The 23,717-nt window shown below is 49.9% G+C and overlaps 1 protein-coding gene across 50 annotated transcripts in view; it reads right to left on the bottom strand.

Moving 5' to 3' along the window:
• The window catches only part of TNS3 (tensin 3), a 272,533-nt gene that overhangs the window by 26,574 nt on the left and 222,242 nt on the right, over positions 1–23,717 (bottom strand). For all 50 annotated transcript variants that reach the window (XR_010787362.1, XR_010787373.1, XR_010787390.1 and 47 more), the window contains 2 exons: positions 1,109–1,235; positions 299–885 (listed from right to left, as the gene is read on the bottom strand). Coding sequence is in view for 3 of the 50 variants with exons in the window: in XM_066585403.1 (XP_066441500.1) it covers positions 299–885; positions 1,109–1,235 (714 nt within the window). In the remaining 47 variants the exon portion in view is untranslated. The remainder of the gene's footprint in view (positions 1–298; positions 886–1,108; positions 1,236–23,717) is intronic.

The following is a 23,717-nucleotide window of genomic DNA, read 5'->3' as shown; positions in this document are numbered from 1 at the left end:
ATAGCATATGAACACTTGCAGCGAGACAACGCACATGCACCGTCTCTGCAATAACCCGGCATAGGATTCGGCATTCCCTGCTAGGCAGTGAACTCTACGTACACCGACCTGCTGGAAGGAGAGTGTTGAGAATGGACGTAACATCACAGGAAGAGGAGGATCCGGTCGGCTGGAGGTGAGGTGACCCAGGGGACTGAAGGAGATGTGGTAAGAAGGCTGATGGGGAGGAATAGGGAAGTATAGACATTTTTTTTCCTAATGACAGAATCCCTTTAAAGTATACTAAATTAGACTTTACCTTGGATGGGAGATTCACTCAAAGCCTTTGAAAAATCCGGGAGCACGCTGGGAAACGGAATGCTGATTGTACTGCCACTGTGCGGACTGGAGAACCCACTGGAAGAAGGCGAGACGGAGCCGAAGGAACGCTCCCCCTCAGAGATTCTCTTCTTCTCAGGAAGAGGTGGCTGCGAATGGAGATTTTTCACTACATGTAAGACTGAGGTGCTTGGATTTGGCGAGTTGTTACTGTCTGATGAGAAGTCTGTTCTTATGGTTTTTGGAGAGCCGTTGGTACTTGAGAGGAGCAGCACCGGCTTCTCATCAAATGGAGGGTTATTGCTGGGAGTAGTAAGACTGTCAGAGTTCAGATAGGCCTGAGCGCTCCTCGCAGCGCTCTCTGGGAGCTCCGTGCGTCCTGGATCGCCAGCGCTGATAGTTAGAAACGGAGAGTAATCTTGTGTCAGCTCGGCTCTCTCCAAGGTCAGAAACTCAGATGAATGCAAGTCACTTATTAATGACCGATCCCTGCTCTTCAGCGACGACTGGTAGGAGAGCGCCCCCTTGGGTGCATTTTCTACCCAGAAACTTCCACCTTCTGACATGCTAGAAATGGAAAAAGGAAAACATTTACTGCAAGAATATAGAATAATGGGGTGCATTTATCTAAAGGCCCCCAATCCATACGCTGGAGGAAGATGCGACACATGGTCACACTCTATAGCGAGTGGTCAATCTTCAGGCCTGGACAGAGAGCAGACCAGGTTATGGGAAGAAGGAGATGGGACCCCATTGCTTCATAGCTAGAAGTACATAATGAGAAGCAGACCTGTCGTCTCTGGTGGAAGGAGAGGCCGTCCTCTGGACTGAAGACATGAAGAATGCAGAGCTTGTCCCGATGGAGCTCTCCGGGGGGAGGACGCCGCGCTTCAGGCCTTCGCTGTAGTTCGTCATATCTGAAGCAAGCACAAATATAGATGCCATTACTGTGTCACTGTAACCTCTACCAACGTGTGCAGGAATACGGGACAACATATGGTTAGGAACACAGAGTCCGTGTACGGAGGGGTCTCACAGGTAACGGACCGCCAACACTTCCACAAACGGAAGGAAGAGTGGCAGAATGCAAACGTGTCCCAAATGTCATGAAAGTTAGGAAAGCTAGAGAGGAGTATACACCGCGGTACGGCATATAACTGTATCACTGACCACGGGCGCTGCGGGAACATTACAGGCCGGTCATTACACGGATCGCTTGGTGTTTGTGACAACAGAATGTAGACAATGCTTTAGTGCCGGTAACGTTACGCCTCATTCAGTGTATATGTGGCCGATTAGTTACCAACATGCAGCTTCTCTGCATCAGCTGTAGCTTTGGCGCATGACCAGCCGCGTCACATGGCCAATCTTATTCGGACATTTGGTTTGTCCCGACCGGTAGTGAGGATCGGTACATTTGTCACCTGAGGTGTTGTAGCTATACAATCACTGTGTTCAGAGATGTACCTAAAGGCTCAGGGGCCCGGGCGCAAAAGTTCAGCTTGGGCCCCCCCTCCTTCCTAAAGCTTTCTGCATACAGCTGCAAAACACATTTCCATACATGATCTGGCCCTTGGAGTAATCTTTCCAAACAAATTTTCATATAGCGCAGGAAATGTATCATGTTTGTAGCCCCTTAGTACTCCGGTGTGTGTGTGTGTGCGTGTGTGAGTGTGAGTGTGTGTGAGAGCGGCTTATGTGATCGCTGACTCCTCCCACACTGATGACATCAGAGCTCCTGGAAGCTGCTGTTGGCTCTGCCAGTGGGGGTCTGTGTGAGACGGCTGTGAGTGATAGCAGTGGCTGTCCTCTCCTCTCCAGGATGACTGCGGTGATCTTCTGCCGGCATCCCTTCCTCCTCTCCTGCTACACACTGCTGGTGACCAGCCAGCCAAGCACTGAGCGTGCAATCTCTATATCGCAGGGGCCACTGGGCCCCCTGACCACAAGGGCCGGGGAGGAATCATTCCCCCCCACCCCCCCTAGCGGTACGCCTGTGGTCGTGTTGTTTGAATGTTTATACACAGGATGGCCTCCAGTCGGAGAAGTTGTGTAAATCACCCAAATGTATTTTGCTACATCTGTGGAGAATATACCCGACAAGAAAATAGAAACCCTATATCAGACCGTGAAACAGGCCTACCACGCACACCTTGGAGTAAACTGTGTGTGAAGACTAAAAAGACGGTGGAGTAATGGGAAATGAGGAAGCTTAACATTGGGTGTGCCGATGGGGTAGAGGGAACAAGCAGACCACCTTGATGACTGGTACTTCTGTAAAGTGAGTATTACTGGACTGAATCGAAGGAATCGTAACAAGTGGACACATCCTGATATACCCTCTGCAAGACGCCCTCTCCCAATCTCTGATGACGCACCAATTCCTACTTTTCATCAGTTACTGGATCTTTCAGAGGATGAACCGACTACTTCAGATGGTCACTACGATACAGAACACGGCAGTGACAGTGACTGTCGCACCTTCAGCAGGTCCACAACACTTTAATCAAAGTGAGTTGAGTGACTTAATCAGAGGCCTAAGCCTTTCAATAGAAGCTGCTGAGTTACTAGCTTCTCAACTGAACGACAAGAATGTAAGGCTTGAGGGACAGTTAGGAGGGAAAGCCTCATGGGATCTGGGAGCTTTATGTACATGATGGATGGATGATATGTCACCTTCTATGGAGCCTCATGGGATCTGGGAGCTTTATGTACATGATGGATGAATGATATGTCACCTTCTATGGAGCCTCATGGGATCTGGGAGCTTTATGTACATGATGGATGGATGGATGATATGTTACCTTCTATGGAGCCTCATGGGATCTGGGTGCTTTATGTACATGATGGATGGATGTGTGTCACCCTCTATGGAGCCTCATGGGATCTGGGAGCTTTATGTACATGATGGATGGATGATATGTTACCTTCTATGGAGCCTCATGGGATCTGGGAGCTTTATATACATGATGGATGGATGATATGTCACTCTCTATGGAGCCTCATGGGATCTGGGAGCTTTATGTACATGATGGATGGATGATATGTCACCCTCTATGGAGCCTCATGGGATCTGGGAGCTTTATGTACATGATGGATGGATGATATGTCACCCTCTATGGAGCCTCATGGGATCTGGGAGCCTTATGTACATGATGGATGGATGATATGTCACTCTCTATGGAGCCTCATGGGATCTGGGAGCTTTATGTACATGATGGATGGATGATATGTCACCTTCTATGGAGCCTCATGGGATCTGGGAGCTTTATGTACATGATGGATGGATGATATGTCACCCTCTATGGAGCCTCATGGGATCTGGGAGCTTTATGTACATGATGGATGGATGATATGTCACCCTCTATGGAGCCTCATGGGATCTGGGAGCCTTATGTACATGATGGATGGATGATATGTCACTCTCTATGGAGCCTCATGGGATCTGGGAGCTTTATGTACATGATGGATGGATGATATGTCACCCTCTATGGAGCCTCATGGGATCTGGGAGCCTTATGTACATGATGGATGGATGATATGTCACTCTCTATGGAGCCTCATGGGATCTGGGAGCTTTATGTACATGATGGATGGATGATATGTCACCTTCTATGGAGCCTCATGGGATCTGGGAGCTTTATGTACATGATAGATGAATGATATGTCACCTTCTATGGAGCCTCATGGGATCTGGGAGCTTTATATACATGATGGATGGATGATATGTCACCTTCTATGGAGCCTCATGGGATCTGGGAGCTTTATGTACATGATGGATGGATGATATGTCACCCTCTATGGAGCCTCATGGGATCTGGGAGCTTTATGTACATGATGGATGAATGATATGTCACCTTCTATGGAGCCTCATGGGATCTGGGAGCTTTATGTACATGATAGATGAATGATATGTCACCTTCTATGGAGCCTCATGGGATCTGGGAGCTTTATGTACATGATGGATGAATGATATGTCACCTTCTATGGAGCCTCATGGGATCTGGGAGCTTTATGTACATGATAGATGAATGATATGTCACCTTCTATGGAGCCTCATGGGATCTGGGAGCTTTATATACATGATGGATGGATGATATGTCACCTTCTATGGAGCCTCATGGGATCTGGGAGCTTTATGTACATGATGGATGGATGATATGTCACCCTCTATGGAGCCTCATGGGATCTGGGAGCTTTATATACATGATGGATGGATGATATGTCACCCATGGAGGAGGTTTTCTGGTTAACCGTGATATGTTACAAAGGTCATTACTGGGTCAGATGAGATGGCAGAGAGTGAGTTCTGCCCAGTGATGGATTGGTTGGCAGCAGCACATGATTGGCTTAATGAAAATGGCGGGAAATGCCTGTGGTTGTCAGGCAGAATCTGGTGGCCTGACAGTGGCTGGTGATTGGTCCAGAGGAATAAGCTGAGAGGAGCAGCAGTGATATATGAAGGTGCAGAGATGTGGGCCATCATCATCTGGAAAGGAAGCAGCATCCAGGTGACAGCTCCCTGTTCCTGTCACAATTCCTGTCAGCTCCGCTCACAATTCCTGTCACAGCTTCAGACCCTCTGTGAAGATGAAGGACTTTCTCCAGAGCCTGATCGTCAGCGAGGATGAAGTGGTCAGTTAGGAGCAGTTTCACAGATTTCTGGAATCCCCTGCGCTTCAGCTTAGGACTTGTCAGCAGCGCCGGCCAGGAGGAGCTGCAGAGGACATTGTGTGAACACTTGTATCTGAGGAGGACTTGTCAGTAGAATACCACCAGCGAAGCAAACGCAGAGGCTGCCTTTACCTTCATCCGATCGGAGGCGACTGAAACCTGGCAGCGGGAACAGTGCCCAGCAGATGCCAACGCCAGCAGGAACAGTGCCCAGCAGATGCCAACGCCAGCAGGAATAGTGCCACCAGATGCCAACACCAAGTCCTGTGCTGCTGCACGTGCAGGGTAATGGTGAAGCTCTACAAGATGGCGACGGCCCCTCTGCCAAGTCCTCTGCTGCTGTAATGGCAGCGTACAGGTGAAGCTCTACAAGTGGTGAGACCCCCGGTAACAGGTGGTCCCCCTGGTTACTGGCACCTGTGTGTAGATGGATTTAGCTTGTGTACCAGTTGGGGGTGATTTCGCACTGCGGTTTTTGTGTTCAGATTTGGCGGGTCGGAGCCAGGAGTGGCTCCATTATGGGGAGGACATGGGAATCTTTCCATTATGCTTCCTCTCTGCTCCTGGCTTTGGCTCACAGGGTGCTGGGCATCGGGGCCGTCGTGTGAGCGCCCCCTAAGGTAGATTGGTCAGTTTTAAATGTGTTAGTGATAACCCTTACTAGGCTGTTGAGCTCTGAGGTGACGGAGCGCTGCAGGAGACTGTTCTGAGGTGACTGAACGCTGCGGGAGACTGTTCTGAGGTGACGGAGCGCTGCGGGAGACTGTTCTGAGGTGACGGAGCGCTGCGGGAGACTGTTCTGAGGTGACGGAGCGCTGCGGGAGACTGTTCTGAGGTGACGGAGCGCTGCGGGAGACTGTTCTGAGGTGACGGAGCGCTGCGGGAGACTGTTCTGAGGTGACGGAGCGCTGCGGGAGACTGTTCTGAGGTGACGGAGCGCTGCGGGAGACTGTTCTGAGGTGACGGAGCGCTGCGGGAGACTGTTCTGAGGTGACGGAGCGCTGCGGGAGGCTGTTCTGAGGTGACGGAGCGCTGCGGGAGGCTGTTCTGAGGTGACGGAGCTCTGCGGGAGGCTGTTCTGAGGTGACTGAACGCTGCGGGAGGCTGTTCTGAGGTGACTGAACGCTGCGGGAGGCTGTTCTGAGGTGACTGAACGCTGCGGGAGGCTGTTCTGAGGTGACTGAACGCTGCGGGAGGCTGTTCTGAGGTGACTGAACGCTGCGGGAGGCTGTTCTGAGGTGACTGAACGCTGCGGGAGGCTGTTCTGAGGTGACGGAACGCTGCGGGAGGCTGTTCTGAGGTGACGGAGCGCTGCGGGAGGCTGTTCTGAGGTGACGGAGCGCTGCAGGAGGCTGTTCTGAGGTGACGGAGCGCTGCAGGAGGCTGTTCTGAGGTGACGGAGCTCTGCAGGAGGCTGTTCTGAGGTAACTGAACGCTGCAGGAGACTGTTCTGAGGTAAATGAACGCTGCAGGAGACTGTTCTGAGGTGACGGAGCTCTGCAGGAGACTGTTCTGAGGTGACGGAGCTCTGCAGGAGACTGTTCTGAGGTGACGGAGCTCTGCAGGAGACTGTTCTGAGGTGACGGAGCTCTGCAGGAGACTGTTCTGAGGTGACGGAGCTCTGCAGGAGACTGTTCTGAGGTGACGGAGCTCTGCAGGAGACTGTTCTGAGGTGACGGAGCTCTGCAGGAGACTGTTCTGAGGTGACGGAGCTCTGCAGGAGACTGTTCTGAGGTGACGGAGCTCTGCAGGAGACTGTTCTGAGGTGACGGAGCTCTGCAGGAGACTGTTCTGAGGTGACGGAGCTCTGCAGGAGACTGTTCTGAGGTGACGGAGCTCTGCAGGAGACTGTTCTGAGGTGACGGAGCTCTGCAGGAGACTGTTCTGAGGTGACGGAGCTCTGCAGGAGACTGTTCTGAGGTGACGGAGCTCTGCAGGAGACTGTTCTGAGGTGACGGAGCTCTGCAGGAGACTGTTCTGAGGTGACAGAGCTCTGCAGGAGACTGTTCTGAGGTGACGGAGCTCTGCAGGAGACTGTTCTGAGGTGACGGAGCTCTGCAGGAGACTGTTCTGAGGTGACGGAGCTCTGCAGGAGACTGTTCTGAGGTGACGGAGCGCTGCAGGAGACTGTTCTGAGGTGACGGAGCGCTGCAGGAGACTGTTCTGAGGTGACGGAGCGCTGCAGGAGACTGTTCTGAGGTGACGGAGCGCTGCAGGAGACTGTTCTGAGGTGACGGAGCGCTGCAGGAGACTGTTCTGAGGTGACGGAGCGCTGCAGGAGACTGTTCTGAGGTGACGGAGCGCTGCAGGAGACTGTTCTGAGGTGACGGAGCGCTGCAGGAGACTGTTCTGAGGTGACGGAGCGCTGCAGGAGACTGTTCTGAGGTGACGGAGCGCTGCGGGAGACTGTTCTGAGGTGACGGAGCTCTGCAGGAGGCTGTTCTGAGGTGACGGAGCGCTGCGGGAGACTGTTCTGAGGTGACGGAGCGCTGCAGGAGGCTGTTCTGAGGTGACGGAGCTCTGCGGGAGGCTGTTCTGAGGTGACGGAGCGCTGCGGGAGACTGTTCTGAGGTGACGGAGCGCTGCAGGAGGCTGTTCTGAGGTGACGGAGCTCTGCAGGAGGCTGTTCTGAGGTGACGGAGCTCTGCAGGAGGCTGTTCTGAGGTGACTGAACGCTGCAGGAGGCTGTTCTGAGGTGACTGAACGCTGCAGGAGGCTGTTCTGAGGTGACTGAACGCTGCAGGAGGCTGTTCTGAGGTGACTGAACGCTGCAGGAGGCTGTTCTGAGGTGACTGAACGCTGCAGGAGGCTGTTCTGAGGTGACGGAGCGCTGCAGGAGGCTGTTCTGAGGTGACGGAGCGCTGCAGGAGGCTGTTCTGAGGTGACGGAGCGCTGCAGGAGGCTGTTCTGAGGTGACGGAGCTCTGCAGGAGGCTGTTCTGAGGTAACTGAACGCTGCAGGAGACTGTTCTGAGGTAACTGAACGCTGCAGGAGACTGTTCTGAGGTAACTGAACGCTGCAGGAGACTGTTCTGAGGTGACGGAGCTCTGCAGGAGACTGTTCTGAGGTGACGGAGCTCTGCAGGAGACTGTTCTGAGGTGACGGAGCTCTGCAGGAGACTGTTCTGAGGTGACGGAGCTCTGCAGGAGACTGTTCTGAGGTGACGGAGCTCTGCAGGAGACTGTTCTGAGGTGACGGAGCTCTGCAGGAGACTGTTCTGAGGTGACGGAGCTCTGCAGGAGACTGTTCTGAGGTGACGGAGCTCTGCAGGAGACTGTTCTGAGGTAACTGAGCTCTGAGGTAACTGAGCTCTGAGGTAACTGAGCTCTGAGGTAACTGAGCTCTGAGGTAACTGAGCTCTGAGGTAACTGAGCTCTGAGGTAACTGAGCTCTGAGGTAACTGAGCTCTGAGGTAACTGAACGCTGCAGGAGAGTAACTGAACGCTGCAGGAGAGTAACTGAACGCTGCAGGAGAGTAACTGAACGCTGCAGGAGACTGTTCTGAGGTGACTGAGCTCTGAGGTGACTGAGCGCTGCAGGAGACTGTTCTGAGGTAACTGAGCTCTGAGGTAACTGAGCTCTGAGGTAACTGAGCTCTGAGGTAACTGAGCTCTGAGGTAACTGAGCTCTGAGGTAACTGAGCTCTGTGGTAACTGAGCTCTGAGGTAACTGAGCTCTGAGGTAACTGAACGCTGCAGGAGAGTACCTGAACGCTGCAGGAGAGTAACTGAACGCTGCAGGAGAGTAACTGAACGCTGCAGGAGAGTAACTGAACGCTGCAGGAGAGTAACTGAACGCTGCAGGAGAGTAACTGAACGCTGCAGGAGAGTAACTGAACGCTGCAGGAGACTGTTCTGAGGTAACTGAGCTCTGAGGTAACTGAACGCTGCAGGAGAGTAACTGAACGCTGCAGGAGAGTAACTGAACGCTGCAGGAGAGTAACTGAACGCTGCAGGAGAGTAACTGAACGCTGCAGGAGAGTAACTGAACGCTGCAGGAGAGTAACTGAACGCTGCAGGAGAGTAACTGAACGCTGCAGGAGAGTAACTGAACGCTGCAGGAGAGTAACTGAACGCTGCAGGAGACTGTTCTGAGGTAACTGAGCTCTGAGGTAACTGAACGCTGCAGGAGAGTAACTGAACGCTGCAGGAGAGTAACTGAACGCTGCAGGAGAGTAACTGAACGCTGCAGGAGAGTAACTGAACGCTGCAGGAGACTGTTCTGAGGTGGCTGAGCTCTGAGGTGGCTGAGCTCTGAGGTGGCTGAGCTCTGAGGTGGCTGAGCTCTGAGGTGGCTGAGCTCTGAGGTAACTGAGCTCTGAGGTAACTGAGCTCTGAGGTAACTGAGCTCTGAGGTAACTGAGCTCTGAGGTAACTGAGCTCTGAGGTAACTGAGCTCTGAGGTAACTGAGCTCTGAGGTAACTGAGCTCCGAGGTAACTGAGCTCTGAGGTAACTGAGCTCTGAGGTAACTGAGCTCTGAGGTAACTGAGCTCTGAGGTAACTGAGCTCTGAGGTAACTGAGCTCTGAGGTAACTGAGCTCTGAGGTAACTGAGCTCTGAGGTAACTGAGCTCTGAGGTAACTGAGCTCTGAGGTAACTGAGCTCTGAGGTAACTGAGCTCTGAGGTAACTGAGCTCTGAGGTAACTGAGCTCTGAGGTAACTGAGCTCTGAGGTAACTGAGCTCTGCAGGAGACTGTTCTGAGGTAACTGAGCTCTGCAGGAGACTGTTCTGAGGTAACTGAGCTCTGAGGTAACTGAACGCTGCAGGAGACTGTTCTGAGGTAACTGAGCTCTGAGGTAACTGAGCTCTGAGGTAACTGAACGCTGCAGGAGAGTAACTGAACGCTGCAGGAGAGTAACTGAACGCTGCAGGAGAGTAACTGAACGCTGCAGGAGAGTAACTGAACGCTGCAGGAGAGTAACTGAACGCTGCAGGAGAGTAACTGAACGCTGCAGGAGACTGTTCTGGGGTGACTGAGCTCTGGGGTGACTGAGCTCTGGGGTGACTGAGCTCTGGGGTGACTGAACGCTGCAGGTGACTGTTCTGAGGTAACTGAATGCTGCGCTGAGGTGGCTGAGCACTGCAGGAGACTGTTCTGAGGTGGCTGAGCTCTGAGGTGGCTGAGCTCTGAGGTGGCTGAGCACTGCAGGAGACTGTTCTGAGGTGACCACTGTATGCAGACTGTCAGCTCTAACCACTGCTTGGTATCTGTCAGCTGTGAGATAACTGGTCACCTATCAGCTCTGAGGTAACCACTGCCCGCAGTCTGTGGTGAGGCGGCTGCTGCTGTTAATCAGATTTGGTTTATAATTACTTGTTGTTTTATAACTGTTACTTTCATATAAAAAGAATCAGAATCTAATGATGACCGGAGGAAACAGAGACGGTTAATGATGGTTACCGAGGTGTTGGTGCTACCTCGGTGTGTGGTTACATTTATGGGATCGAGGTAATGGAGCGGTGTGGGTACTGAGGTAAGAGCTGTGGGTACTGAGGTAAGAGCTGTGGGTGCTGAGGTAAGAGCTGTGGGTGCTGAGGTAAGAGCTCTGGGTGCTGAGGTAAGAGCTGTGGGTGCTGAGGTAAGAGCTGTGGGTGCTGAGGTAAGAGCTGTGGGTGCTGAGGTAAGAGCTGTGGGTGCTGAGGTAAGAGCTGTGGGTGCTGAGGTAAGAGCTGTGGGTGCTGAGGTAAGAGCTGTGGGTGCTGAGGTAAGAGCTGTGGGTGCTGAGGTAAGAGCTGTGGGTGCTGAGGTAAGAGCTGTGGGTACTGAGGTAAGAGCTGTGGGTACTGAGGTAAGAGCTGTGGGTACTGAGGTAAGAGCTGTGGGTGCTGAGGTAAGAGCTGTGGGTACGGAGGTAAGAGCTGTGGGTGCTGAGGTAAGAGCTGTGGGTGCTGAGGTAAGAGCTGTGGGTGCTGAGGTAAGAGCTGTGGGTACTGAGGTAAGAGCTGTGGGTACTGAGGTAAGAGCTGTGGGTACTGAGGTAAGAGCTGTGGGTACTGAGGTAAGAGCTGTGGGTACTGAGGTAAGAGCTGTGGGTGCTGAGGTAAGAGCTGTGGGTGCTGAGGTAAGAGCTGTGGGTGCTGAGGTAAGAGCTGTGGGTGCTGAGGTAAGAGCTGTGGGTGCTGAGGTAAGAGCTGTGGGTGCTGAGGTAAGAGCTGTGGGTGCTGAGGTAAGAGCTGTGGGTACTGAGGTAAGAGCTGTGGGTGCTGAGGTAAGAGCTGTGGGTACTGAGGTAAGAGCTGTGGGTACTGAGGTAAGAGCTGTGGGTGCTGAGGTAAGAGCTGTGGGTGCTGAGGTAAGAGCTGTGGGTGCTGAGGTAAGAGCTGTGGGTGCTGAGGTAAGAGCTGTGGGTGCTGAGGTAAGAGCTGTGGGTGCTGAGGTAAGAGCTGTGGGTACTGAGGTAAGAGCTGTGGGTACGGAGGTAAGAGCTGTGGGTACGGAGGTAAGAGCTGTGGGTGCTGAGGTAAGAGCTGTGGGTGCTGAGGTAAGAGCTGTGGGTGCTGAGGTAAGAGCTGTGGGTGCTGAGGTAAGAGCTGTGGGTGCTGAGGTAAGAGCTGTGGGTACTGAGGTAAGAGCTGTGGGTACTGAGGTAAGAGCTGTGGGTACTGAGGTAAGAGCTGTGGGTACTGAGGTAAGAGCTGTGGGTACTGAGGTAAGAGCTGTGGGTACTGAGGTAAGAGCTGTGGGTACTGAGGTAAGAGCTGTGGGTGCTGAGGTAAGAGCTGTGGGTGCTGAGGTAAGAGCTGTGGGTGCTGAGGTAAGAGCTGTGGGTGCTGAGGTAAGAGCTGTGGGTGCTGAGGTAAGAGCTGTGGGTACTGAGGTAAGAGCTGTGGGTGCTGAGGTAAGAGCTGTGGGTACTGAGGTAAGAGCTGTGGGTACTGAGGTAAGAGCTGTGGGTACTGAGGTAAGAGCTGTGGGTACTGAGGTAAGAGCTGTGGGTACTGAGGTAAGAGCTGTGGGTACTGAGGTAAGAGCTGTGGGTACTGAGGTAAGAGCTGTGGGTACTGAGGTAAGAGCTGTGGGTGCTGAGGTAAGAGCTGTGGGTGCTGAGGTAAGAGCTGTGGGTGCTGAGGTAAGAGCTGTGGGTGCTGAGGTAAGAGCTGTGGGTACTGAGGTAAGAGCTGTGGGTACTGAGGTAAGAGCTGTGGGTACTGAGGTAAGAGCTGTGGGTACTGAGGTAAGAGCTGTGGGTACGGAGGTAAGAGCTGTGGGTACGGAGGTAAGAGCTGTGGGTACGGAGGTAAGAGCTGTGGGTACGGAGGTAAGAGCTGTGGGTGCTGAGGTAAGAGCTGTGGGTACTGAGGTAAGAGCTGTGGGTGCTGAGGTAAGAGCTGTGGGTACTGAGGTAAGAGCTGTGGGTGCTGAGGTAAGAGCTGTGGGTGCTGAGGTAAGAGCTGTGGGTACTGAGGTAAGAGCTGTGGGTACTGAGGTAAGAGCTGTGGGTACTGAGGTAAGAGCTGTGGGTACTGAGGTAAGAGCTGTGGGTACTGAGGTAAGAGCTGTGGGTGCTGAGGTAAGAGCTGTGGGTGCTGAGGTAAGAGCTGTGGGTGCTGAGGTAAGAGCTGTGGGTGCTGAGGTAAGAGCTGTGGGTACGGAGGTAAGAGCTGTGGGTACGGAGGTAAGAGCTGTGGGTACGGAGGTAAGAGCTGTGGGTACGGAGGTAAGAGCTGTGGGTACGGAGGTAAGAGCTGTGGGTACGGAGGTAAGAGCTGTGGGTACGGAGGTAAGAGCTGTGGGTACGGAGGTAAGAGCTGTGGGTACGGAGGTAAGAGCTGTGGGTACGGAGGTAAGAGCTGTGGGTACGGAGGTAAGAGCTGTGGGTACGGAGGTAAGAGCTGTGGGTACGGAGGTAAGAGCTGTGGGTACGGAGGTAAGAGCTGTGGGTACGGAGGTAAGAGCTGTGGGTACGGAGGTAAGAGCTGTGGGTACGGAGGTAAGAGCTGTGGGTACTGAGGTAAGAGCTGTGGGTACGGAGGTAAGAGCTGTGGGTACGGAGGTAAGAGCTGTGGGTACGGAGGTAAGAGCTGTGGGTACTGAGGTAAGAGCTGTGGGTACTGAGGTAAGAGCTGTGGGTACTGAGGTAAGAGCTGTGGGTACTGAGGTAAGAGCTGTGGGTACTGAGGTAAGAGCTGTGGGTGCTGAGGTAAGAGCTGTGGGTGCTGAGGTAAGAGCTGTGGGTACTGAGGTAAGAGCTGTGGGTACTGAGGTAAGAGCTGTGGGTGCTGAGGTAAGAGCTGTGGGTACTGAGGTAAGAGCTGTGGGTGCTGAGGTAAGAGCTGTGGGTGCTGAGGTAAGAGCTGTGGGTACTGAGGTAAGAGCTGTGGGTACTGAGGTAAGAGCTCTGGGTACTGAGGTAAGAGCTGTGGGTACTGCCATGAGGGCTCATATTGTGCCGCTCTCATCCATTTAGGGTTGTTTTAGTCAGAAATCAGTACAAATTCCTTGCATCCAGGAAATAGAGAGTTTCCTGCAATAGGGCAAGACTCCAGTGAGGCTCTCATATTGAAAGTAGGCCCGGCTCATTAAAGAAGGCTCCCAGTACGGCCTATATGTGCATGAGTTAAAGGGACTCAGCTGTGAAGGGGTTAATAAGTTAATTTCAGTTGTTTATGATCCTGAGGTAGTTAAATTACTAAATCACATAGCTGAGGGCAGGGTTGCCGATCATTTTGATCCGCCCCTTTTTTCCATTTGAGGTTGTCCCCTTTAAGGGTGATGCCACAGAAGTAGTCTATCTCCCGGTTATTTATCATCTATCTTACCCCAAGCAGTGGTCTCTGAATGCTGAGGGGCTCCTGAGCTGCTGGCAGTAAGATATGCATCATGTGACTACATTGGCTTTATTATGGCCCTTCGGTCATGTGATGCAGTATCCGGATAACTTCTTATTGGTCGGGGTTTTAATCCTTTGGTTTCCGGTTTGGCGTTACCGATGGGATCTAAGGCATCCTACTATTATTTAGGACTGTCCTCATTGTTAGAGTAGGTGGGAGGAAGGAATCCCCTGATGCTGATGTAATACACTACTTAGATGATTGTTGTTTATGGGGCATCAGGGTAAGGAGGGTATGCACAAGTTTTAGAGGGCATGTGGTCAGGATGGAGGATTTTGGAGTGCCGCTGGCGAACGGGAAAATGGTATGGCCCTGTACTCGGTTGGAGTTTTTAGGTATTTAATTGATAGCATTGTGATGGTTTTTCTAATTGCCGATGTCAGGGGTGTATAGTTTATGGGTTTAATTAGTCAGACATTATGTATGAAGGACGATTACATGGATGGAGTTGCAGCGGTTAGCAGATCGGTCCTGTTTGGCTTCACAGGTGATTATTATTGGTCGCAGGTATTCCCGCAGGTCATGTGTGGTGATATGCGGTTGGAAGTCCCATACATCGCATGCGCGGATGTCAAGGGAGCTAAAGCAGGATCTAGTGTATGGTTGGTATCTTTGACTGTAATGGTCAGTCAGCTTGGTGATGGGAGCTTGTGGAAGCGGAGGAGTTATCATGAGGTGCTGACATCAGTGTATAATGATTATGGAGTGATGGTTGGTCAGAGCCGGTCAGCACCAATTAATTCGTATGCTAGTCAGATTATGTCTAACATATAACCTCTTACTGATGTTAGAGATGGTCGGTGTGAGATTAATGCAGCTGCTATCTTATAGTCTTGTTTGCGGATGCAGCAATTCAGGGAAGAAGAGTCCAACATTCAGGATGCGGCTCATATAGCTCAGTTTGGAAGGTAATGTTGGGTATGGCTTTCTTTCAAAGATGGTATAATCTGGTACCTATTAATTGTTTTACAGGTAGAGAGATTGATCAGAGGCTGTAAGGCGGTAGCTGATACCGCTGATCAGGGGCTGTAAGGCAGTAGCTGATGCCGCTGATCAGGGGCTGTAAGGCGGTAGCTGATGCCGCTGATCAACGCTCTGCTATCACATTGAGCTTACAAGGGAAGTTGGTGAAAGTATTGCCTGAAGTGTGTAGATCAGCAGATGAGGTACGGCTGTTTAGATCTGACTTTGGGGCCTTAAGGATTTGTCCAACCATGGGAGCTTTATAATAATAATAATAATAAAAAAAAAAAAAAAAGACGAAATGGGTAAAGGGGTGTGAATTCGCTTGTTTGCTCATTTTCATGAGAATATATGCTTGCTTAGGAATTTGCAGGCGTTTGTGTCTATGCCTGCAAGCACCAGGTTCTTTGTTGATCCATGTACCCTGTTTCTCCGGTGATAAAACCTACCCGGAAATAAACCCTAGCAGGATTTTTCAGGATGCTTGAACTTTAAGCCCTATTCCAAAATTAAGCCCTAGTTGAAGTTAATTAAAACAACAAAAAAAAAAAAACTGTAAATGTAAATAGTGCCAGGCAGTTATACATGGCAAAAGTAAGATCTTGTGGAGCAAAATTAGTAGAAGACCCTGTCTTGTTTTCGGGGAGACAGGGATGATGGACAGTCATTATCTTGCTTTTAATATAAAATGATGCTTAATTGTTTACAGGTGTGGTTTTATTGAAGAAAAAGTAAACAGATGGGGTTCATCTCAGTTTAAGTTGTACATGCGCCTGAATAATATGGGGTACTAATTCTTTTTTCATTTTAGGAATTAAGAAAAGTATTGTGTGAATTGTTGGACCCTCCTTTGTGTACTGGGCTTGGAGAACGGCATCGGATCGCTGTTGTTCTGAAAATTTGGGTTTGTACAGATCACAGTTTGAAATTTTTTGGCGCGGTAGCAGATGTATGAGGTGGAGTGGATTAATGGCTAAACTGATGTATAAAGAGTCACGTGGGCTTGGAGAGTCACGTGGGTTTGGAGAGTCACGTGGGTCCAGATGTTTTGATCTTACACTTAGGGGTTAATGACATAGAAGAGAACACATTGATGTGTCATGGGACATTGAAAGGGAGACGTGGAGCATTAAACAAGGTTCCAGATACAGTGATGGTTTTTTCAGATATTGTTCCTCGATTATTAGGGTCATTGCCGAGGTCTGTATATAGTGAGAGAATTCGGAGAAGGGTTACCCCGGTGGTAGAGCTCACGCCAGGAGTGGATGTTTTCTTTTTAGATATGCTGATTTGGAAGGTTTGGTCCAGGCTTCCATAGGAGTGTTATAGTATACTTGTCAGAGATTGCGTTGGATATTTTTATTATGGATTTGTGTAGATAATTGAGGAGGCTGCGGGTGTTGGGGGGGGCCATGTCATTAGTGGATGCCATGGCCTGGTGGGGGATTGTCGCCCGCATTAGGCGGGTGGGCAGGTAAACTTGGGGAGAGTTTGGTGGTGGTAAACTCGTGTCTGTAAGACAGAGTTTACAGCAAGTGTTATGGTTATTATTGGTTACATTTCTCCCCAAATGTTTGTAACCCCGTTAATAAACACCGCGGCCTTATTTATCCAATATTGGTGTCTGTGTCGGTTATTTATAAGAGTTTGGTAAAGTTTTAATAAAGAGTAAGATCCCATGTAAGGCTTGAGGGACAGGTAGGAGGGAAAGCCTCATGGGATCTGGGAGCTTTATGTACATGATGGATGGATGTGTGTCACCCTCTATGGAGCCTCATGGGATCTGGGAGCTTTATATACATGATGGATGGATGATATGTCACCCTCTATGGAGCCTCATGGGATCTGGGAGCTTTATGTACATGATGGATGGATGATATGTCACCCTCTATGGAGCCTCATGGGATCTGGGAGCTTTATGTACATGATGGATGGATGATATGTCACCCTCTATGGAGCCTCATGGGATCTGGGAGCTTTATGTACATGATGGATGGATGATATGTCACCCTCTATGGAGCCTCATGGGATCTGGGAGCTTTATGTACATGATGGATGGATGATATGTCACCCTCTATGGAGCCTCATGGGATCTGGGAGCTTTATGTACATGATGGATGGATGATATGTCACCCTCTATGGAGCCTCATGGGATCTGGGAGCTTTATGTACATGATGGATGGATGATATGTCACCCTCTATGGAGCCTCATGGGATCTGGGAGCTTTATGTACATGATGGATGGATGATATGTCACCTTCTATGGAGCCTCATGGGATCTGGGAGCTTTATGTACATGATGGATGGATGATATGTCACCCTCTATGGAGCCTCATGGGATCTGGGAGCTTTATGTACATGATGGATGAATGATATGTTACCCTCTATGGAGCCTCATGGGATCTGGGAGCTTTATGTACATGATGGATGGATGATATGTCACCTTCTATGGAGCCTCATGGGATCTGGGAGCTTTATGTACATGATGGATGGATGATATGTCACCCTCTATGGAGCCTCATGGGATCTGGGAGCTTTATGTACATGATGGATGGATGATATGTCACCTTCTATGGAGCCTCATGGGATCTGGGAGCTTTATGTACATGATGGATGGATGATATGTCACCCTCTATGGAGCCTCATGGGATCTGGGAGCTTTATGTACAGGATGGATGGATGATATGTCACCTATGAAGAAGGTTTTCTGGTTAACCGTGATATGTTACAAAGGTCATTACTGGGTCAGATGAGATGGCAGAGAGTGAGTTCTGCCCAGTGATGGACTGGTTGGCAGCAGCAGATAATTGGCTGAAAAGAAATGGCGGGAAATGCCTGTGGTGGTCAGGCAGAATCTGGTGGCCTGACAGTGGCTGGTGATTGGTCCAGAGGAATAAGCTGAGAGGAGCAGCAGTGATATATGGAGGTGCAGAGATGTGGGCCATCATCATCTGGAAAGGAAGCAGCATCCCGCCCTCCCTCCCGTAGGTTTGTCGCGGTGTAGTTAATGGGGGATTGTCGCCCGCATTAGGCGGGTGGGCAGGTAAACTTGGGGAGAGTTTGGTGGTGGTAAACTCGTGTCTGTAAGACAGAGTTTACAGGAACTGTTATGGTTATTGATTGGTTAATAAACTTGGGTCTGTAAAACAGAGTTTACAGCAAGTGTTCTGGTTATTATTGGTTATATTTCTCCCCAAATGTTTGTAACCCCGTTAATAAACACCGCGGCCTTATTTATCCAATATTGGTGTCTGTGTCGGTTATTTATAAGAGTTTGGTAAGGTTTTAATAAAGCGTAAGATCCCATGTACTGGAACGTGGACCAATCATAACATTCTACCGGACGAGGGGAAGACTTACTACCAATTTTCTGCAAAGAAAACAATCTAGTATTTTGTAAAGATATTAAAAGACTCCTGATAAACATTTATGGTCTAATTTTCAGGATTTGGAATGTTACATTGTTAAAAGTCCACTCGGTTTTGTTCTTTGCATCACAATATTGTAGAAAATAACACTAATTTGTACGGTATTTGTTTATTATATGGATCATATGTGTAATATGGAGCAGGGTAATAACATTCACTCGGTGCCTATATCACAGACATAGAGCTGATGGGGGAAATGGACGGCATATCTGTTATCAGCGCAGGAAACAGCCCTCTCCCCGACCACAGCCCGACAACAAACAGCCCTCTCCTCGCCCGCAGCCTGAAGACAGACAGCCCTCTCCCAACCTGCAGCCTGAAGACAGACAGCCCTCTCCTCGCCCGCAGCCTGAAGACAGACAGCCCTCTCCTCGCCCGCAGCTTGAAGACAGACAGCCCTCTCCCCACCTGCAGCCTGAAAACCCACAGCTCTCTCCCCGCCCGCAGCCTGAAGACAGACAGCCCTCTCCCCGACCACAGCCCGACAACCGGCAGCCCTCTCCCCACCTGCAGCCTGAAGACCGACAGCTCTCTCCCCGCCCACAGCCTAAAGACCGACAGCTCTCTCCCCGCCCACAGCCTAAAGACCGCCAGCCCTCTCCCCGCCCACAGCCTGAAGAAAGACAGCGCTCTCCTCGCCCGCAGCATGAAGACTGACAGCGGTCTCCCCTGGTGGAGGCGGCTCATGCGGTCAGTCCCCGTGACTCAGAGCTCAGCTCCCAGTCAAACTTCAAAGTGTATTTCTTCCCAATCCCTTTAAACAAGATGATGGTTTACCTACTGCATTCAGTATAATCCCCCATTACTAGATGTATGATGCACTTGTATTAGTATCCCCATACACATACTTAGGGGCCACTCAGAGCAAGACGTAAGCAGTCACATTCTTCAGATTCCAGAGATAAGTAACTTAACACTCCTGACCTGTAATGAGATACCATCATCATCATCATCTGTACCGTAACCACAAGAACCAAGACGATCCTACAGCGATCTGCAGTACCTGGTCATGTTCTCAGGCCGCTCTTACACACGCCTTCACAAGATACCACATTTACATCGCAGCGTTTTACCACAATGTCGAGCCGTGTTTTTGAATGCATTATACAGCGTTGTGCAGGGTGACGAGGGGCGTTAAAAAGGGCAAAATGCATGAAAATAGAGCAGACAGCACTCGAAAATCACGGCGAGACGAGAGATAGTCTGCGAAGCCCCATTGAAATCAATAGAGGCGGTGAAGTGCGATTAGCGCAGCGTTTGACATGCCGCACTAATCACTGTAAGAAGTGTGCCGTGTGAGAGCAGCCTTACAGTGCCCGCTGAATTACAAAGCCAACCGCAAACGCTCAAGAAAGGGGATATGAACTGAACCTTCTCTAAAACATATTAATCAGATCTGTAACACACGTGTGATCGCTGGGCCCGCCAACCACGTGCCTCAAGGAGGAGGAGCTCCTTGGAGACGGGCGCTATCATCAACACTCATTCATTTCTGAAGATCCAGGGACCTTTAGGCTCGTTAATATGCCTAATACGACCCCATGTGGTTGCTTCTTCCAATCACTGCAATGTGTAATCATACCAACTATAATCAGTGATCACAGATCCTCAAGAATGCACAAGATCCACATATTGTCTCTATATGCAAATTGTTAGATAGCTTAGCAAATCATCATTTAAATATTCATCTTATCATTGGTGCCTCCATCTGCACCATGTGACTATAGTGTCATCTTATCACTGGTGCCTCCATCTGCACCATGTGACTATAATGTCATCTTATCATTGGTGCCCCCATCTGCACCATGTGACTATAATGTCATCTTATCATTGGTGCCCCCATCTGCACCATGTGACTATAATGTCATCTTATCATTGGTGCCCCCATCTGCACCATGTGACTATAATGTCATCTTATCACTGGTGCCCCCATCTGCACCATGTGACTATAGTGTCATCTTATCATTGGTGCCTCCATCTGCACCATGTGACTATACTGTCATCTTATCATTGGTGCCCCCATCTGCACCATGTGACTATAATGTCATCTTATCATTGGTGCCCCCATCTGCACCATGTGACTATAATGTCATCTTATCATTGGTGCCCCCCTCTGCACCATGTGACTATACTGTCATATTATCACTGGTGCCCCCATCTGCACCATGTGACTATAGTGTCATCTTATCACTGGTGCCCCCATCTGCACCATGTGACTATAGTGTCATCTTATCATTGGTGCCTCCATCTGCACCATGTGACTATACTGTCATCTTATCATTGGTGCCCCCCTCTGCACCATGTGACTATAATGTCATCTTATCATTGGTGCCCCCATCTGCACCATGTGACTATAGTGTCATCTTATCATTGGTGCCCCCATCTGCACCATGTGACTATAGTGTCATCTTATCATTGGTGCCTCCATCTGCACCATGTGACTATACTGTCATCTTATCATTGGTGCCCCCCTCTGCACCATGTGACTATAATGTCATCTTATCATTGGTGCCTCCATCTGCACCATGTGACTATAATGTCATCTTATCATTGGTGCCCCCATCTGCACCATGTGACTATAGTGTCATCTTATCATTGGTGCCCCCATCTGCACCATGTGACTATAGTGTCATCTTATCACTGGTGCCTCCATCTGCACCATGTGACTATAGTGTCATCTTATCATTGGTGCCCCCCTCTGCACCATGTGACTATACTGTCATCTTATCATTGGTGCCCCCATCTGCACCATGTGACTATACTGTCATCTTATCATTGGTGCCCCCATCTGTACCATGTGACTATAATGTCATCTTATCATTGGTGCCTCCATCTGCACCATGTGACTATAGTGTCATCTTATCACTGGTGCCCCATCTGCACCATGTGACTATAGTGTCATCTTATCATTGGTGCCCCCATCTGCACCATGTGACTATAGTGTCATCTTATCACTGGTGCCCCCATCTGCACCATGTGACTATAGTGTCATCTTATCATTGGTGCCTCCATCTGCACCATGTGACTATAATGTCATCTTATCATTGGTGCCCCCATCTGCACCATGTGACTATAGTGTCATCTCATCACTGGTGCCCCCATCTGCACCATGTGACTATAGTGTCATCTTATCATTGGTGCCCCCATCTGCACCATGTGACTATAGTGTCATCTTATCATTGGTGCCCCCATCTGCACCATGTGACTATAATGTCATCTTATCATTGGTGCCCCCCTCTGCACCATGTGACTATAATGTCATCTTATCATTGGTGCCCCCCTCTGCACCATGTGACTATAGTGTCATCTTATCATTGGTGCCCCCATCTGCACCATGTGACTATAATGTCATCTTATCACTGGTGCCCCCATCTGCACCATGTGACTATAATGTCATCTTATCACTGGTGCCCCCATCTGCACCATGTGACTATAGTGTCATCTTATCATTGGTGCCCCCATCTGCACCATGTGACTATAGTGTCATCTTATCATTGGTGCCCCCATCTGCACCATGTGACTATAATGTCATCTTATCATTGGTGCCCCCATCTGCACCATGTGACTATAGTGTCATCTTATCACTGGTGCCCCCATCTGCACCATGTGACTATAGTGTCATCTTATCATTGGTGCCCCCATCTGCACCATGTGACTATAGTGTCATCTTATCATTGGTGCCCCCATCTGCACCATGTGACTATAGTGTCATCTTATCACTGGTACCCCCTCTGCACCATGTGACTATAGTGTCATCTTATCATTGGTGCCCCCATCTGCACCATGTGACTATAGTGTCATCTTATCACTGGTACCCCCTCTGCACCATGTGACTATAATGTCATCTTATCATTGGTGCCCCCATCTGCACCATGTGACTATAGTGTCATCTTATCACTGGTGCCCCCCTCTGCACCATGTGACTATAATGTCATCTTATCATTGGTGCCCCCATCTGCACCATGTGACTATAGTGTCATCTTATCACTGGTACCCCCTCTGCACCATGTGACTATAGTGTCATCTTATCACTGGTGCCCCCATCTGCACCATGTGACTATAGTGTCATCTTATCACTGGTACCCCCTCTGCACCATGTGACTATAGTGTCATCTTATCATTGGTGCCCCCATCTGCACCATGTGACTATAGTGTCATCTTATCACTGGTACCCCCTCTGCACCATGTGACTATAATGTCATCTTATCATTGGTGCCTCCATCTGCACCATGTGACTATAGTGTCATCTTATCACTGGTGCCCCCATCTGTACCATGTGACTATAGTGTCATCTTATCACTGGTACCCCCTCTGCACCATGTGACTATAGTGTCATCTTATCACTGGTACCCCCTCTGCACCATGTGACTATAGTGTCATCTTATCACTGGTACCCCCTCTGCACCATGTGACTATAGTGTCATCTTATCACTGGTGCCCCCATCTGCACCATGTGACTATAGTGTCATCTTATCATTGGTGCCTCCATCTGCACCATGTGACTATAGTGTCATCTTATCATTGGTGCCCCCATCTGCACCATGTGACTATAATGTCATCTTATCATTGGTGCCTCCATCTGCACCATGTGACTATAGTGTCATCTTATCACTGGTGCCTCCATCTGCACCATGTGACTATAATGTCATCTTATCATTGGTGCCCCCATCTGCACCATGTGACTATAGTGTCATCTTATCACTGGTACCCCCTCTGCACCATGTGACTATAGTGTCATCTTATCACTGGTGCCCCCATCTGCACCATGTGACTATAGTGTCATCTTATCACTGGTGCCCCCATCTGCATCATGTGACTATAATGTCATCTTATCACTGGTGCCCCCATCTGCACCATGTGACTATAATGTCATCTTATCATTGGTGCCCCCATCTGCACCATGTGACTATAGTGTCATCTTATCACTGGTACCCCCTCTGCACCATGTGACTATAGTGTCATCTTATCATTGGTGCCCCCATCTGCACCATGTGACTATAGTGTCATCTTATTATTGGTGCCCCCATCTGCACCATGTGACTATAGTGTCATCTTATCATTGGTGCCCCCATCTGCACCATGTGACTATAGTGTCATCTTATCACTGGTGCCTCCATCTGCACCATGTGACTATAATGTCATCTTATCATTGGTGCCCCCATCTGCACCATGTGACTATAGTGTCATCTTATCATTGGTGCCCCCCTCTGCACCATGTGACTATAGTGTCATCTTATCATTGGTGCCCCCATCTGCACCATGTGACTATAGTGTCATCTTATCACTGGTGCCCCCATCTGCACCATGTGACTATAGTGTCATCTTATCATTGGTGCCCCCATCTGCACCATGTGACTATAGTGTCATCTTATCATTGGTGCCCCCATCTGCACCATGTGACTATAGTGTCATCTTATCATTGGTGCCCCCATCTGCACCATGTGACTATAGTGTCATCTTATCACTGGTGCCCCCATCTGCACCATGTGACTATAGTGT

The sequence above is a fragment of the Eleutherodactylus coqui genome, chromosome 12 (assembly GCF_035609145.1).
Source record: "Eleutherodactylus coqui strain aEleCoq1 chromosome 12, aEleCoq1.hap1, whole genome shotgun sequence".
Lineage (NCBI taxonomy): Eukaryota > Metazoa > Chordata > Amphibia > Anura > Eleutherodactylidae > Eleutherodactylus > Eleutherodactylus coqui.
Note: the sequence above shows the minus strand (reverse complement) of the source record. Positions and strands in the feature narration are given on the sequence as shown.